Source organism: Camelus ferus, chromosome 22 (genome assembly GCF_009834535.1).
Source record: "Camelus ferus isolate YT-003-E chromosome 22, BCGSAC_Cfer_1.0, whole genome shotgun sequence".
Lineage (NCBI taxonomy): Eukaryota > Metazoa > Chordata > Mammalia > Artiodactyla > Camelidae > Camelus > Camelus ferus.
This window is the reverse complement of record NC_045717.1, coordinates 21,328,742-21,340,909: the sequence shown is the minus strand read 5'-3', so window position 1 is coordinate 21,340,909 and position 12,168 is coordinate 21,328,742. Positions and strand designations below refer to the sequence as shown.

General features: G+C 54.9%; 1 protein-coding gene across 8 annotated transcripts in view; it reads left to right on the top strand.

Moving 5' to 3' along the window:
- The window catches only part of DOCK6 (dedicator of cytokinesis 6), a 39,839-nt gene extending 27,744 nt beyond the window's left edge, over positions 1-12,095 (top strand). For 6 of the 8 annotated variants that reach the window (XM_032465688.1, XM_032465686.1, XM_032465689.1 and 3 more), the window contains 22 exons: positions 131-270; positions 360-529; positions 2,674-2,834; positions 3,256-3,438; positions 3,615-3,741; positions 4,028-4,112; positions 4,262-4,358; positions 4,493-4,627; positions 4,941-5,093; positions 5,272-5,430; positions 5,549-5,649; positions 6,476-6,668; positions 6,761-6,904; positions 7,912-8,043; positions 8,139-8,153; positions 9,496-9,621; positions 9,720-9,809; positions 10,118-10,354; positions 10,670-10,813; positions 10,895-11,001; positions 11,260-11,424; positions 11,866-12,095. In XM_032465688.1, the coding sequence (XP_032321579.1) occupies positions 131-270; positions 360-529; positions 2,674-2,834; positions 3,256-3,438; positions 3,615-3,741; positions 4,028-4,112; positions 4,262-4,358; positions 4,493-4,627; positions 4,941-5,093; positions 5,272-5,430; positions 5,549-5,649; positions 6,476-6,668; positions 6,761-6,904; positions 7,912-8,043; positions 8,139-8,153; positions 9,496-9,621; positions 9,720-9,809; positions 10,118-10,354; positions 10,670-10,813; positions 10,895-11,001; positions 11,260-11,424; positions 11,866-11,908 (2,907 nt within the window). In that variant the 3' untranslated portion in view covers positions 11,909-12,095. Of the gene's footprint in view, positions 1-130; positions 271-359; positions 530-2,673; positions 2,835-3,255; positions 3,439-3,614; positions 3,742-4,027; positions 4,113-4,261; positions 4,359-4,492; positions 4,628-4,940; positions 5,094-5,271; positions 5,431-5,548; positions 5,650-6,475; positions 6,669-6,760; positions 6,905-7,911; positions 8,044-8,138; positions 8,154-9,495; positions 9,622-9,719; positions 9,810-10,117; positions 10,355-10,587; positions 10,814-10,894; positions 11,002-11,259; positions 11,425-11,865 lie in introns of those variants that run through there. The other 2 variants (XM_032465690.1, XR_004314322.1) reach the window with 2 other exon arrangements.
- Positions 12,096-12,168: the final 73 nt, after the last annotated feature.

Genomic DNA, 12,168 nt, shown 5'->3' with positions numbered 1-12,168 from the left:
TCATAGATGGGTTAACAACAACTTCTCGCCTCTGACCTTTAACCCCATGCCCACTGTCACCTCCAGATGAGTTAACCCCAGTTTTGCACCTCTGACCCTGGGCCCCTGCTTTGTCCTCCATCCTCTACAGAGCTCCACCTTCTCCAGCCAGGCTCCAGACCCCAAGGTGACCAGCATGTTCGAGCTGAGTGGGCCCTTCCGGCAGCAGCACTTCCTGGCTGGGCTCCTGCTAACGGAACTGGCACTGGCCCTGGAACCTGAGGCCGAGGGGTGAGCACAGGCCCTGTTGGGTCCCAGGGCCAGGGAGGAAGGTCCAGGAGCCATGCCCACTCTGTCCTGAGCACCTCACTACCCCACAGGGTGTCCCTGCTGCACAAGAAGGCCATCAGTGCTGTCCACAGTCTGCTCTGTAGCCATGACGCTGACCCCCGCTATGCAGAGGCCACCGTGAGGGCCCGGGTGGCCGAGCTATACCTGCCGTTGCTGTCACTCGCTCGGGACACGCTGCCACGGCTGCACGACTTTGCTGGTCAGCGGGCCAGGGCGGGATGAGGTCATACAATCTGGGGGTTTGATTGCTCACACAAGGCTCAGGTCAGGAAAGGCAGGAGAGCAGATTAGGAGTGAAAACACAGACATTAGGGTCAGGGGTGTGAGTTCAAGTCCTGCTGCAGGGCCCCAGGACGGCCATTAATCTCTCTGAGCCTCAGGTTTCTCACCTGGGGGGAAGTGGTAGCACCAGCTACTTCCTAGGATTATGTGAAAACTTGGGGATTGTAGTACTGGGATATGGACAGCCCATGGTAAGTGTATTGTCTTCTAGAAAGAGGGTGTGAGGAGGGGAGGGTGAAGAATCAAGGTGAGGGGGCAGTTGGAGCCATGTATTCATTTGTTCACATGAGTGTTCATTGACACCATTGAAGGACAAGTGTGTATAGTGTTTGGAGACACAGCCTTGGGATTGGTGGGTGGACCATCCACCTTCATCATTCAGGGGAAACTCAGTTGTTATCTCTTGAATTTTTTTTCCCGCATCCTTTTCTCTTCTCTCCTCCTGGGACTCCAATTACACGTATGTTAGACCTTTATGATCATGTTACACGTGTCTGCTGTGCTCTGTTCTGTTTTTCATTCTGTGTACTCTCTGTGCTTGAATTGGGGAACTTTCTGTTCACCTGTGTTTGAGTTCACTACCTCTGTCTTCTGCTGTGTCTGGTATATTAACCTTCTCCATTGAATTCTGAATTTCTGATGTTACATTTTACAGCTGTAAAATCTGATTTGTTGTTGTTGTAGATCCAACTCTCTATTGAAATTCTCCACCTTTTTACCCATATTTGTGCATCTTTTTTGCTACTTTTTGTTAGAAAGTCCCTGTTTGCTCACTTCAACATGTGGTCGTCTCTGTGCCTGCTTCTGCTGGCTTTTTTCCCCTATCAATCACATTTTCCTGCTTCTTCACATGTCTTGTGATTTTTTATTGTATTCTGGACATTGCATATAAAAGAACCATCAGGACTGAAGCAATGTCATCTTTTCTCAGAGAGGGATCCCCATTCTATCTCTTAGGTAGAGAGGATAAGGGGCTGATCACTCAATCCATTCAGGAATTAAGCTAGGTTAAGCTGGGCTGGAGCCTTAGTAAAACTCAGTCTGCCTTTTATTTCAGAAATCTCCTGGGTGAGACTTGTTCTGTATTTGGCAGCTCCTCTCTCTGATGAGACTGGCTTTTGGTGGGGGAGAGGTATTGGTGGAGAGAGTACTCTTTGATTTTTTTTTTTAATTTTAATTTTTTAAACACCTTTATTATGGTATGATCCCTGTACAGTAAATGACACATATTTAGATGAACAATTTGATGAATTTTGATAGATGTATACGTACACCCATGAAACCACCACCACAATCAAGATAGCTGACATTTCTATCACACCCCAAGAGGTCCAGATTTCGACTTCCCAATTTATCCCTTCTCACCCCCTTAATCCCTGGTAACCGTAAGTTTGTTGTCTGTTTCTATTTTGTAGATACATTGATTTGTGTCCTTTTTTTTATATTACACATATAAGCAATATCCTGTGGTATTTTTCTCTCTTTCTGGCTCATGAGGGCACTGTTTTAAGATCATAGATTTTGGAACCAGACTGTTTAGGTTAAAATCCTAGCTCTGCCATTTAACTGCTGTGTGACCCCAGGCAAGTAACTTAACCTCTCTGTGCCTCAGTTTCTTCATCCATAAAGTAAGGATGATAAAATACTTACCTCACAGCGTTGTTTTGAAGAGTAAGCATTAATATTTTTAAAGTGCTTAGAATAGTGCCTGGCACATAGGAAATGCTATGTAAGTGCCAGTTGATGCTATAAGAGTAGCAGCAACATTTATTATTATGGTTGTCATTGTCATCATCATCATCTTAATAATGTGCACCAGGCCATGTTCTCAGTGTTGAGCATAGTGCCCAGAGCAGATACAGTCCAGGCCTTTGTGGATCTTACAAACAGTTGCAGGATGAATTACAAGTACAATAAGTGAGCTCCGGGAGTCAATAACTAGAGACCCTACCTTGGTCTCAGAGGTGGTATCAGGGAAGGCTTCCCTGAGGAGGTGGCCTCTGAGATGAAATGTGAGATAGATACAACACCTACCACAGGCTCATTCTTCTCATCCCTCAGAGGGCCCAGGTCAACGGTCAAGGCTAGCCTCCATGCTCGACTCAGACACAGAAGGGGAAGGGGACATCGGAGGCACCATCAACCCCTCAGTGGCCATGGCCATTGCTGGTGGCCCCCTGGCCCCTGGTTCCCGGGCCAGCATCTCCCAGGGCCCAGCGACAGTGAGTACCGGCCTTGTCCCCAGAGACACCATCCAACATTTAACCATCTCTCTGCCTGCGTCTACTATCTTTTCTCCCTTTTCAATCACGTTTTCCTGCCTCTTCACGTCTTGTGATTTTTTTTTTTAAATTTTTGGGTGGGAGGTAATTAGGTCTATTTATTTATTTATTTTTAGAGAAGGTACCAGGGATTGAACCCAGGACCTCATGCATGCTAAGCATGTGCTCTACCATTTGAACTATACCCTTCCCCCCCCCCCCGATTTTTTTATTGTATCTTGGACATTGTTTGTAAAAGAACCGTAACCTGATAATAGAAGTTATATAATGAAGTGCCAATCAGCTGGTTCTCATCTTAATATGGAGAAAATGAAACTGTACTGTCTCCCTTCTGAGCGCCCCGTCCCCTCTCCGGCCCCAGGCTGCTCGCTCAGGCTGTGCCCTCTCTGCTGAGTCCAGCCGGACCCTGCTGGTGTGTGTGCTCTGGGTTCTGAAGAATGCCGAGCCGGCCCTCCTGCAGCGCTGGGCTGCGGACCTGGCCCTCCCTCAGCTGGGTCGTCTCTTGGACTTGCTGTACCTCTGCCTGGCTGCCTTTGAGTACAAGGTTCGAGCTGTGGGCAGGGGGCTGGGGTTCTGGGGTGCTGTGGGCTGGGCGTGAAGGGGTGGACTGTGTCTTCAAGCACAAGGTCCTGGAGGTTGGAAAGGGCCAGAAGAAACAGGTCCGGGCTAGCCCCCAGAAAAGGGCAGAGTCAACCTTGAACCTGTTCTCTGTCCTCCCAGGGGAAAAAGGCCTTTGAACGTATCAACAGCCTCACGTTTAAGAAATCACTGGATATGAAAGCCCGGCTGGAGGAAGCTATCTTGGGCACCATCGGAGCCCGGCAGGAGATGGTGCGGCGGAGCCGTGGTGAGAGGGAGATGCACGTCCCCACCTGGCGGCTCCCAGTCTGTGTCCCAGGGCCCTGAGGCGGGACATCTCTGCCTCTCCGTCTGGCTCACTTTTCCCAGTAAGAAGTCCACGTTATCCCCATACACATGGGTGTCTGTGTTCCCCACTCATGTCTAACTGCGTCCACTCCGCAAGTGCCCACATCACCCAGTGTCCTCACAGGTTTCCCACATGTGTATCTTCTCATGGTCACGCGTGTCCTTATGTTTTTGCACATCTGTGAACACACACCTGTGCATCTCAGAGAGAAGCCCATTTGGGAACCAGGAGAACGTACGCTGGCGGAAGAGCATCACACACTGGAGACAAACCTCGGACCGTGTGGACAAGTAAGCGTGGGTGGGAAGTATTTCGCTGGGGTCAGACCAATTTCCAGAGAACCAGCACCTTGAGGGAAGCTGAGGGAGGGGAAAGAGCTCAGCCATGGGGTGGGGTCTGGCCCTGAGAGGCGCCCCCAAGCCCTTTCCATCCCCTCCAGGACCAAGGATGAAATGGAACACGAGGCCTTGGTGGACGGGAACCTGGCAACTGAGGCCAGCCTGGTGGTTCTGGATACACTGGAGATTATCGTGCAGGTAGGGCTTGATCCAGCATCTCCCTGGCCTCTGACCTTACCACAATGCCTTGTGATCTCTGACTCCAGAATCCCTCTCCTTCCCTAACTCCTTAACCACGCCAGTCTCTAACAGCTGGATTTCTGGCCCCCCAGACGGTGATGCTGTCAGAGGCCCGGGAGAGTGTCTTGGGTGCAATACTGAAGGTTGTGTTGTACAGTCTGGGCAGTGCCCAGAGTGCCCTCTTCTTACAGCATGGCCTGGCCACACAGCGGGCCCTGGTGTCCAAGGTGAGCACCCCTGACAGCCACGCTTCTTAGAGTAACAGTCACAGCCCACTCATTGAACACCTGCTGTGTGCTCAGTAACTCCATGGGGAAGACACTCCTTAGCCACAGTCTGCAGAGGAGGGAACTAAGGATCAGAGTGGCAGAGTCACTCACCCAGAGTCACATAGCAAGCTTAAACCCAGGTATGACTCAGGAAGCCTGCTGGGCTTGGCCAGAGAAGACAGAACACAGACAGATGCCCCTGCCCAAGTCCTCACCTTCTGAGCCAGAATGGCGAGGGGCTGACCAGTGTCTGTCTCACCCTGGGGCCCAGTTCCCAGAGCTGCTCTTTGAGGAGGATACCGAGCTGTGTGCCGACCTCTGCTTGAGGCTCCTGCGACACTGTGGCAGCCGCATCAGCACCATCCGCACGCAGGCCAGCGCCTCCCTCTACCTCCTCATGCGCCAGAACTTCGAGATTGGCAACGTGAGTGGGGGTGGGGGGCGTGGTCTGCAGGAGGCTCTGGTGAGGAAGGCCCGCCCAGGGTCTCCACGCAATAGACACAGGGCGAGAGGGGAGAGGTGAAGTCAGCAGGGCGGGCAGGCCCTGGTGTGAGGGTCCGAGGCCCGCAGGCAGCCTTGCTCTTCCTCCCCGGCCCGCCCAGAACTTTGCCCGAGTGAAGATGCAGGTGACCATGTCGCTTTCATCCCTGGTGGGGACCACGCAGAACTTCAGCGAAGAGCACCTGCGACGCTCGCTCAAGACCATCCTCACCTATGCCGAGGAGGACATGGGGCTGCGGGACAGCACCTTTGCTGAGCAGGTGACCCTGCCGGGCCCCCGCCCCACCTTCTGCAACCCGGATCTTTGCCCCTCCCTGCTTGACCCCTGACCCCATCACCTTGGCCCCGTCACTCCCTGCTGCTGTTCCCCCATCCCAGGTCCAGGACCTGATGTTCAACTTGCACATGATCCTGACTGACACGGTGAAAATGAAGGAGCATCAGGAGGACCCCGAGATGCTCATCGACCTCATGTACAGGTGAGGAGGGTCAGTCGGGGCCTTCCACCACTCATACCACACACAGGTGATGGGAGGGGAGAGGGTGAAAGGGACAGGTAAGGGGAGCTGGGAGCAGGTGAGCGTACAGGTAATAAGAGATAAGTAAGGATGGCCAGGTGAAGAGGAACCAGGAGAGCAGAGAGATGACAATGGCCGAGCCAGTAAGCAGACAGGCGAGGGGCCAGGTAAGTGGACAGGTGAGCAGACAGATGAAGGCACAGGTAAGGTGAGGGCAGGTAAATGACCAGGTAGAGAGGGTACAGATGAATGTACGAATGCAGATGACAGGGGAGAACAAGGACAAGTGAGGGGGACAGGTGTGAGAGACAGGTGACGTGCTCACCCACAAAGGGGTGACAGACCAGGGGAACAAGTGACCTGGAGGAGAGTGAGGGGTATTTAGTAAGAAACTGGGGAGTGGGAGATGAGGGCACAGGTGATGGAGATGAGACGGAGGGCAGGGGGCATACAGGAGGGATGGGCCTGGGCAAACAGGTGACTTTGCTCAAGTTTCCAGGTAAAGTTAAACTGATGCGCTGAAGGACAAGTGAGAGGTTGACCCCTGTGGGGGTGGTGCAGGGCTGGACAGGGTGGGCTAAGTTAGGAGACAGGTGAATAGAGGAAGAGAGGAGATGAGGGACAGGTGAGGGGATGGACAGGTGATTGGGGAACAGGGGAGGAGACTGGCTGGTCAGTGGGGCAGATGAGTGTGGTAACAAGTGAAGAGGATGGACAAGTGAGGGATGAGCAGGGGAGGGCAGGGTGGGTCTCCAGCCTCCTCACATCACCCTCACCTGGGCTCCAGGATTGCCCGGGGCTACCAGGGCTCCCCAGACCTGCGGCTGACGTGGCTGCAGAACATGGCAGGGAAGCATGCGGAGCTTGGCAACCACGCAGAGGCCGCGCAGTGCATGGTGCACGCAGCCGCCCTGGTGGCCGAGTACCTTGCTCTGCTAGAAGACAGCCGCCACCTGCCGGTGGGCTGTGTTTCCTTCCAGGTAAGCGCCCGGGCTTTGGGTGGCGGGGCAGGGCAGGGTGGGTGCGGTGCGTGTGGGTTGAGGACCACGTCCTGATGCCACCTCCCACCCAGAATATCTCATCCAATGTGCTGGAGGAGTCTGCCATCTCCGACGACATCCTGTCCCCCGACGAGGAGGGCTTCTGTTCCGGGAAGCATTTCACGGAGCTGGGGTTGGTGGGGCTGCTTGAGCAGGCGGCCGCCTACTTCACCATGGTGAGGCCTGGGGCCGGGGTGGCGTCGTGACTTCGCTGACGGGCCCCATACCGGCTCCCTGAGAATCAGGGCGAAGCTGCTGCCTGGACTCTTTCCGGGCAGGGGATTTGTGGAAGAGAAGAATTGGGATCCCTCAGAGACCCTGTTACCTCCTTTCTCCCCAGAAAACCCTTGACACATGGTCTGGATATAGTAAGCCTTCAGTGTGTTTAGTTACTATTTGAAATTCTTTTTTATTGTAAGAAATTTCAAGAACACATAAAAGAAGAAAGTTGTAACCGCACCACTCCCCATACCCAGCACTCAAACTCAGTGACCATCTACATTTACCATCCTGTGTTCTGTTTCAGTTTTTGACATTGAACCTTCTTTTCTTTTCTTTTTCTTTTCTTTTTTATTTTTTTAGAGAGTTTTTTGGTTAATGTTTTCATTACTATCACTTTGCTGGAGTCTCAGAGACAAAGGCCTCAAGAATAAGCTAGACAGTAGACACAGACCTCTGACAGTCAGCAAACATCCTAGGACACCTGCTGTGTGCCAGGCTTGATGCCGGTGCTGGCTGGGGTCCCGGGACTTCAGGAGTGGTCATTACCAACGCGTCAGGAGGCAATTGGGTATGGAGGCCTTAGGCACCAGGCCAGAAGGGCTGGCATTCAGGGCCTGGCCCTGGGGAGCCTCTCCATGTCTCTGAGGTTCAGTTTCTTCTCTGAGAAATGAAGGAAAAAATGGCTTCTCCCACAAATGATGGGACATGGTAAGGTGTAGATGTGCACAGCATCTGGTCCATAGTAAGTGTAGCGGAGACCACAGAGGATGTCTGAGGGGCTGAGTGGAAAAACTGGTGCCCCCTTTGGGGCAGATGTGGTCAAGGTGGGCTTCCTGGAGGAGGTGATGGAAGATGGCACCCTGGAGACTGGGTAGGAGCATACAGGGAGGGCTGTTCCAGGCAGGAGAGAAGACCAGGGCGGGTCCTGGGAATCCTAATGTGCTCCCACCCCTACCCCCAGGGTGGGCTCTATGAAGCAGTGAATGAAGTCTACAAGACCCTTATCCCCATCCTGGAAGCCCACCGCGACTACAAGAAGTTGGCGGCCGTGCACGGCAAACTACAGGAGGCCTTCACTAAGATCATGCACCAGGTGGGCCCAGGACGCCCTCCCAGACCCTGCCCTCAGCCCCAGCCTCTGGCTTCTGTGGGGCTCAGCTGACCTTGACCCTTTTCTCCCTGCAACAGAGCTCCGGCTGGGAGGTGAGTGGCCACCTGCCCCTGGGGCCCCCATGACGCCCGGTCTCCGCAGTCAGGGGCCACCAGGGGGCGCTGGAGGAGCACAGCCACCTGGCCGCAGGGGCTCAGTGGGCGATGATGACGCACCCCCACTACTTCCCCCCAGATCCCCCCTCCCTGCCCCAGATCTCCAGGGCAGCCTGTGACTCACACAGCTGGGAGCTCTCCAGAGACACCCCTCCCTCGGGCAGGGCCAGCTTGGTCACTGCCTGGAAGAGGGGGGCCTCTGACTCCCTCCCTCTGTTTCTTTTTGTCTCTGTCTCTTTGTGTCTCTTGATCTCTTCCCCTCCATCTCTCCCTGTCTCTCTGTGTTTCTCCTTGATCACTCTCTCTGTGTGTCTGTCTTGGTCTCTGTCTCTCTCTGTCTCCCCAGCTTGCCCCAGAATCTCTGCTCCTCGTTGCCATTTAATGTTCCCCCTCTCCCGCCACTCCTCCACTTGGGTCTATTTTTAGGCATCTCCTAGTTTGGGGAGAATTTTCAGGCCAAAGATGGCAGGAACCCAGAGCCAAGGCGGGAGGCCTGGGTGGAGGCCGGGCGGGGCGGGCAGGTCCCTGCTCCCCGGATCTCCTGTCTCTGCTCATGGAATGGTTCTCATGAGGCAGCGTAACCAGGACCGTCGGGGTTGGGGACTCTGACCTCTGACCTCTCCCATGATTTTGTCTCTCTGCCCCCTGCTCCCCCATCTCCCGGTGCCCACCCCACTGTGCCTGGATCTGCCTTGGTGAGTGAACATGGAGCCACCCCCATTCTTTCTGGTGGAGGGTAGACTACCTGGGGGTGGGGAGACCCTCCTTCCAAACTTAGGTCTGGGAGGGGAGGGGATGCTCTGGAACGAGGGAACCAAAGCCTCTGTCCCAGACCAAGAGATGGCCATGTCTTCCCTCAGCCACATGCATTTATTGAGCACCTGCAGTATACCCAGCCTTATAGGCACTGAGGACACAGTTGAGAGCAATAGAGCCCCAATCCTCATTTCATATTGAGATTCAGACTCTGAAGAACTGCATGGGGCAAGAGGGAGAATCAGAAACTAGGGCTTTGTGTTAAATGAGAAAGGTTTGAGGGAGGCAGGAGACAGGCTGGGGAGAAAGAGTGAGGTGTGGGCAGTTGGCTGTCACCTGGGTCCACACTCGGATATTCCCAGGGTCCTCCTGCCTGTGCCTGGGATGTGATGTTCTTGGAGTCCTCAGGGTCCTCTGCCCATGCCAGTGTCTTCGGTACTTGGGGCTGGAGGACACGTGTCTCTGGGGCAGGGGGACCTCCCGTGAGGCCTCGTGAACAACGACAGCTTTCCCACAGCCGCAGCGCGTGTTCGGGACATATTTCCGTGTGGGCTTCTATGGTGCCCGCTTCGGCGACTTGGACGAGCAGGAGTTTGTGTACAAGGAGCCATCCATCACGAAGCTGGCCGAGATCTCTCACCGGCTGGAGGCACGTCCTGGTGGTGGGGGGTGGACTGGGCTCTGGGCTGACCTGGGGTGGAGTGGGGGCTGCAGTTGTGCGGCCCCGAGTCAGCCCTGTGTCTCCAGGAGTTCTACACGGAGAGATTCGGGGAGGATGTGGTCGAGATCATCAAAGATTCTAACCCTGTGGACAAGACCAAGCTGGACGCCCAGAAGGTGAGGGCTCCCAGCCATCCCCATGGGGTACTATATTCAAGTACTAAAACCTGTAGCCCCTCAAATCCTATTTCTCTGGGAAACTCCAAAGCTTATCTCCCTCAGAGAGCCCCAAAATCCTATTCCTCAGGGGATGCCCAAGCATTCAGATGAAACATAGGGAGACCTAGAAACCCCAGATCCAGAGCTCCCAGACCCAGGGAGGCCCAAATCCCCTTTCTCCAGGGAAGGGTCCCCCGCGGGAGGCCGGTAAGCCCCAGATGTGTGTGCTGGGGCTGAGAGCCTCACCCCTGAGCCCTGCACCCCAGGCCTACATCCAGATCACGTACGTGGAGCCGCACTTCGACACCTATGAGCTCAAGGACCGGGTGACCTACTTTGACCGCAACTACGGGCTGCGCACCTTCCTGTTTTGCACGCCCTTCACGCCCGATGGGCGCGCACACGGGGAGCTGCCCGAGCAGCACAAGCGCAAGACGCTGCTCAGCACAGACCACGCTTTCCCCTACATCAAGACGCGCATCCGCGTGTGCCACCGGGAGGAGGTGGGCGGGGCAGGCCTGGGGAGGGAGGTGCAGGGACCCCAAATTCCAACCTCCAGACCCCAATCTGCAGACTCAACCCTACCTCCAGACCTTGCCGACCCATGACTGGACTAGAACCAAAGTTCCCAGAACCAGACAAAGGCACCTGAACCTTGACCTCCACCCTGCCAGACCCAGGCACACAAGAGCCCCCAGGCCCTTACACAGTCTCTTGGACCCCTATCCACCCCCAGGTGGGGTCCAGGCTGCCGTGGGCGAATTTGGGTCAAGACATCTTCAGGCCCCAGCCCATGCGTCCTCATCCCCACCCTGTAGACAGTGCTGACACCAGTGGAAGTGGCCATCGAGGACATGCAGAAGAAGACCCGGGAGCTGGCCTTCGCCACTGAGCAGGACCCACCCGATGCCAAGATGCTGCAGATGGTGCTGCAGGGTTCCGTGGGGCCCACGGTCAACCAGGTACGGCTGGTGTGGAGGGCAGGCTGCCCAAGGCCCCCGGGGCCCATGCAGACATCCTTACCAGCCCCTCGTACTCCACAGGGTCCACTGGAGGTGGCCCAGGTGTTTTTGGCCGAGATCCCAGAAGACCCCAAGCTCTTTAGGCATCACAACAAGCTGCGACTCTGTTTCAAGGACTTCTGCAAGAAGTAGGCCTGACCCCCACCCCATCAGAGCCCCTCTAACTCCCCATTGTGACTTTCTGCCTACTTGACTCCCAGTACAGCCTGTCAATCAGCCTGAACAGCCGTTATAGTCTCTGATTTCCATGAAGTCATACCCACCTGTCAGGCCCCCCATTATAGTTCCTCTGAATGCCTGATGCCACCTCATGGACTCCCCACTTTCTGTCTTGCTTCCTGTCCTGAGTATCAGCCCCTGAGCATCTCCTGCCATGTGGTCCTCAGGTGTGAGGATGCGCTACGGAAGAACAAAGCCCTGATTGGGCCGGACCAGAAGGAGTACCACCGTGAGCTGGAGCGCAACTACTCCCGCCTGCGGGAGGCTCTGCAGCCCCTGCTCACCCAGCGCCTTCCCCAGCTGCTGGCTCCGACCACGACCAGCGGCCTCAGGTGCCTGACCCGGGCCCCCCACCCTAGAGAGGGCAAGAGGGGGCAGGCAAAGCTGGGCACAGCAAGAGGGCTGGCATACATGTGCACATCAACATGGGTGGTCACGGCTCGGGATGTGACCCACAAGCATGTGAATCCTCAGACGTGTGCATAAGTGCCAGCTCTGAGCAGTCGTTTCTGACTCTGGCTAGGTCAGTTCCCAGACATGTGACTTCAATTTTCTGAGCCTCGGTTTCCACATCTGTAAAATGGGCATGATTCATATCGACGGGTGGATTCTATGAGAGAATCTCTAATTCCGCGGCTAGATCAGAACCAACATGAAAGGATTCAGGAAGACCATAGAAGGATCTTTGGAGGGGGAGGAGGAGGAAGAGGCTGGGGAGCATTATGAAGTTGGGGGCCCTATGGCCATGTTGACCCACCTTATTCCTTCCCCAGAAACTCCTTGAACAGAGCAAGTTTCCGGAAGGCTGATCTCTGAGCCCACAAGGCCTGAAGCCACACCCAGAGGAGCCAGCACCTTGACCTCAGCTGTCTGCCTTCCTGAGAGTCTCCCCCACTGTGGGGTGACCACATTGCACATGGGGCTGGGCCCTCTGTCCCTCTGTTCTTGTCTGTGTGCACTGATGCTTCTCACCTTTTCTAATTTAAAGTGGTTTTTATAAACAGCTTGTGTGGTGTGGTCCTTAGGGGCTGGGTCCTGTGTGTTCACTACCTGCACCCCCTGACTGTTGATACAAA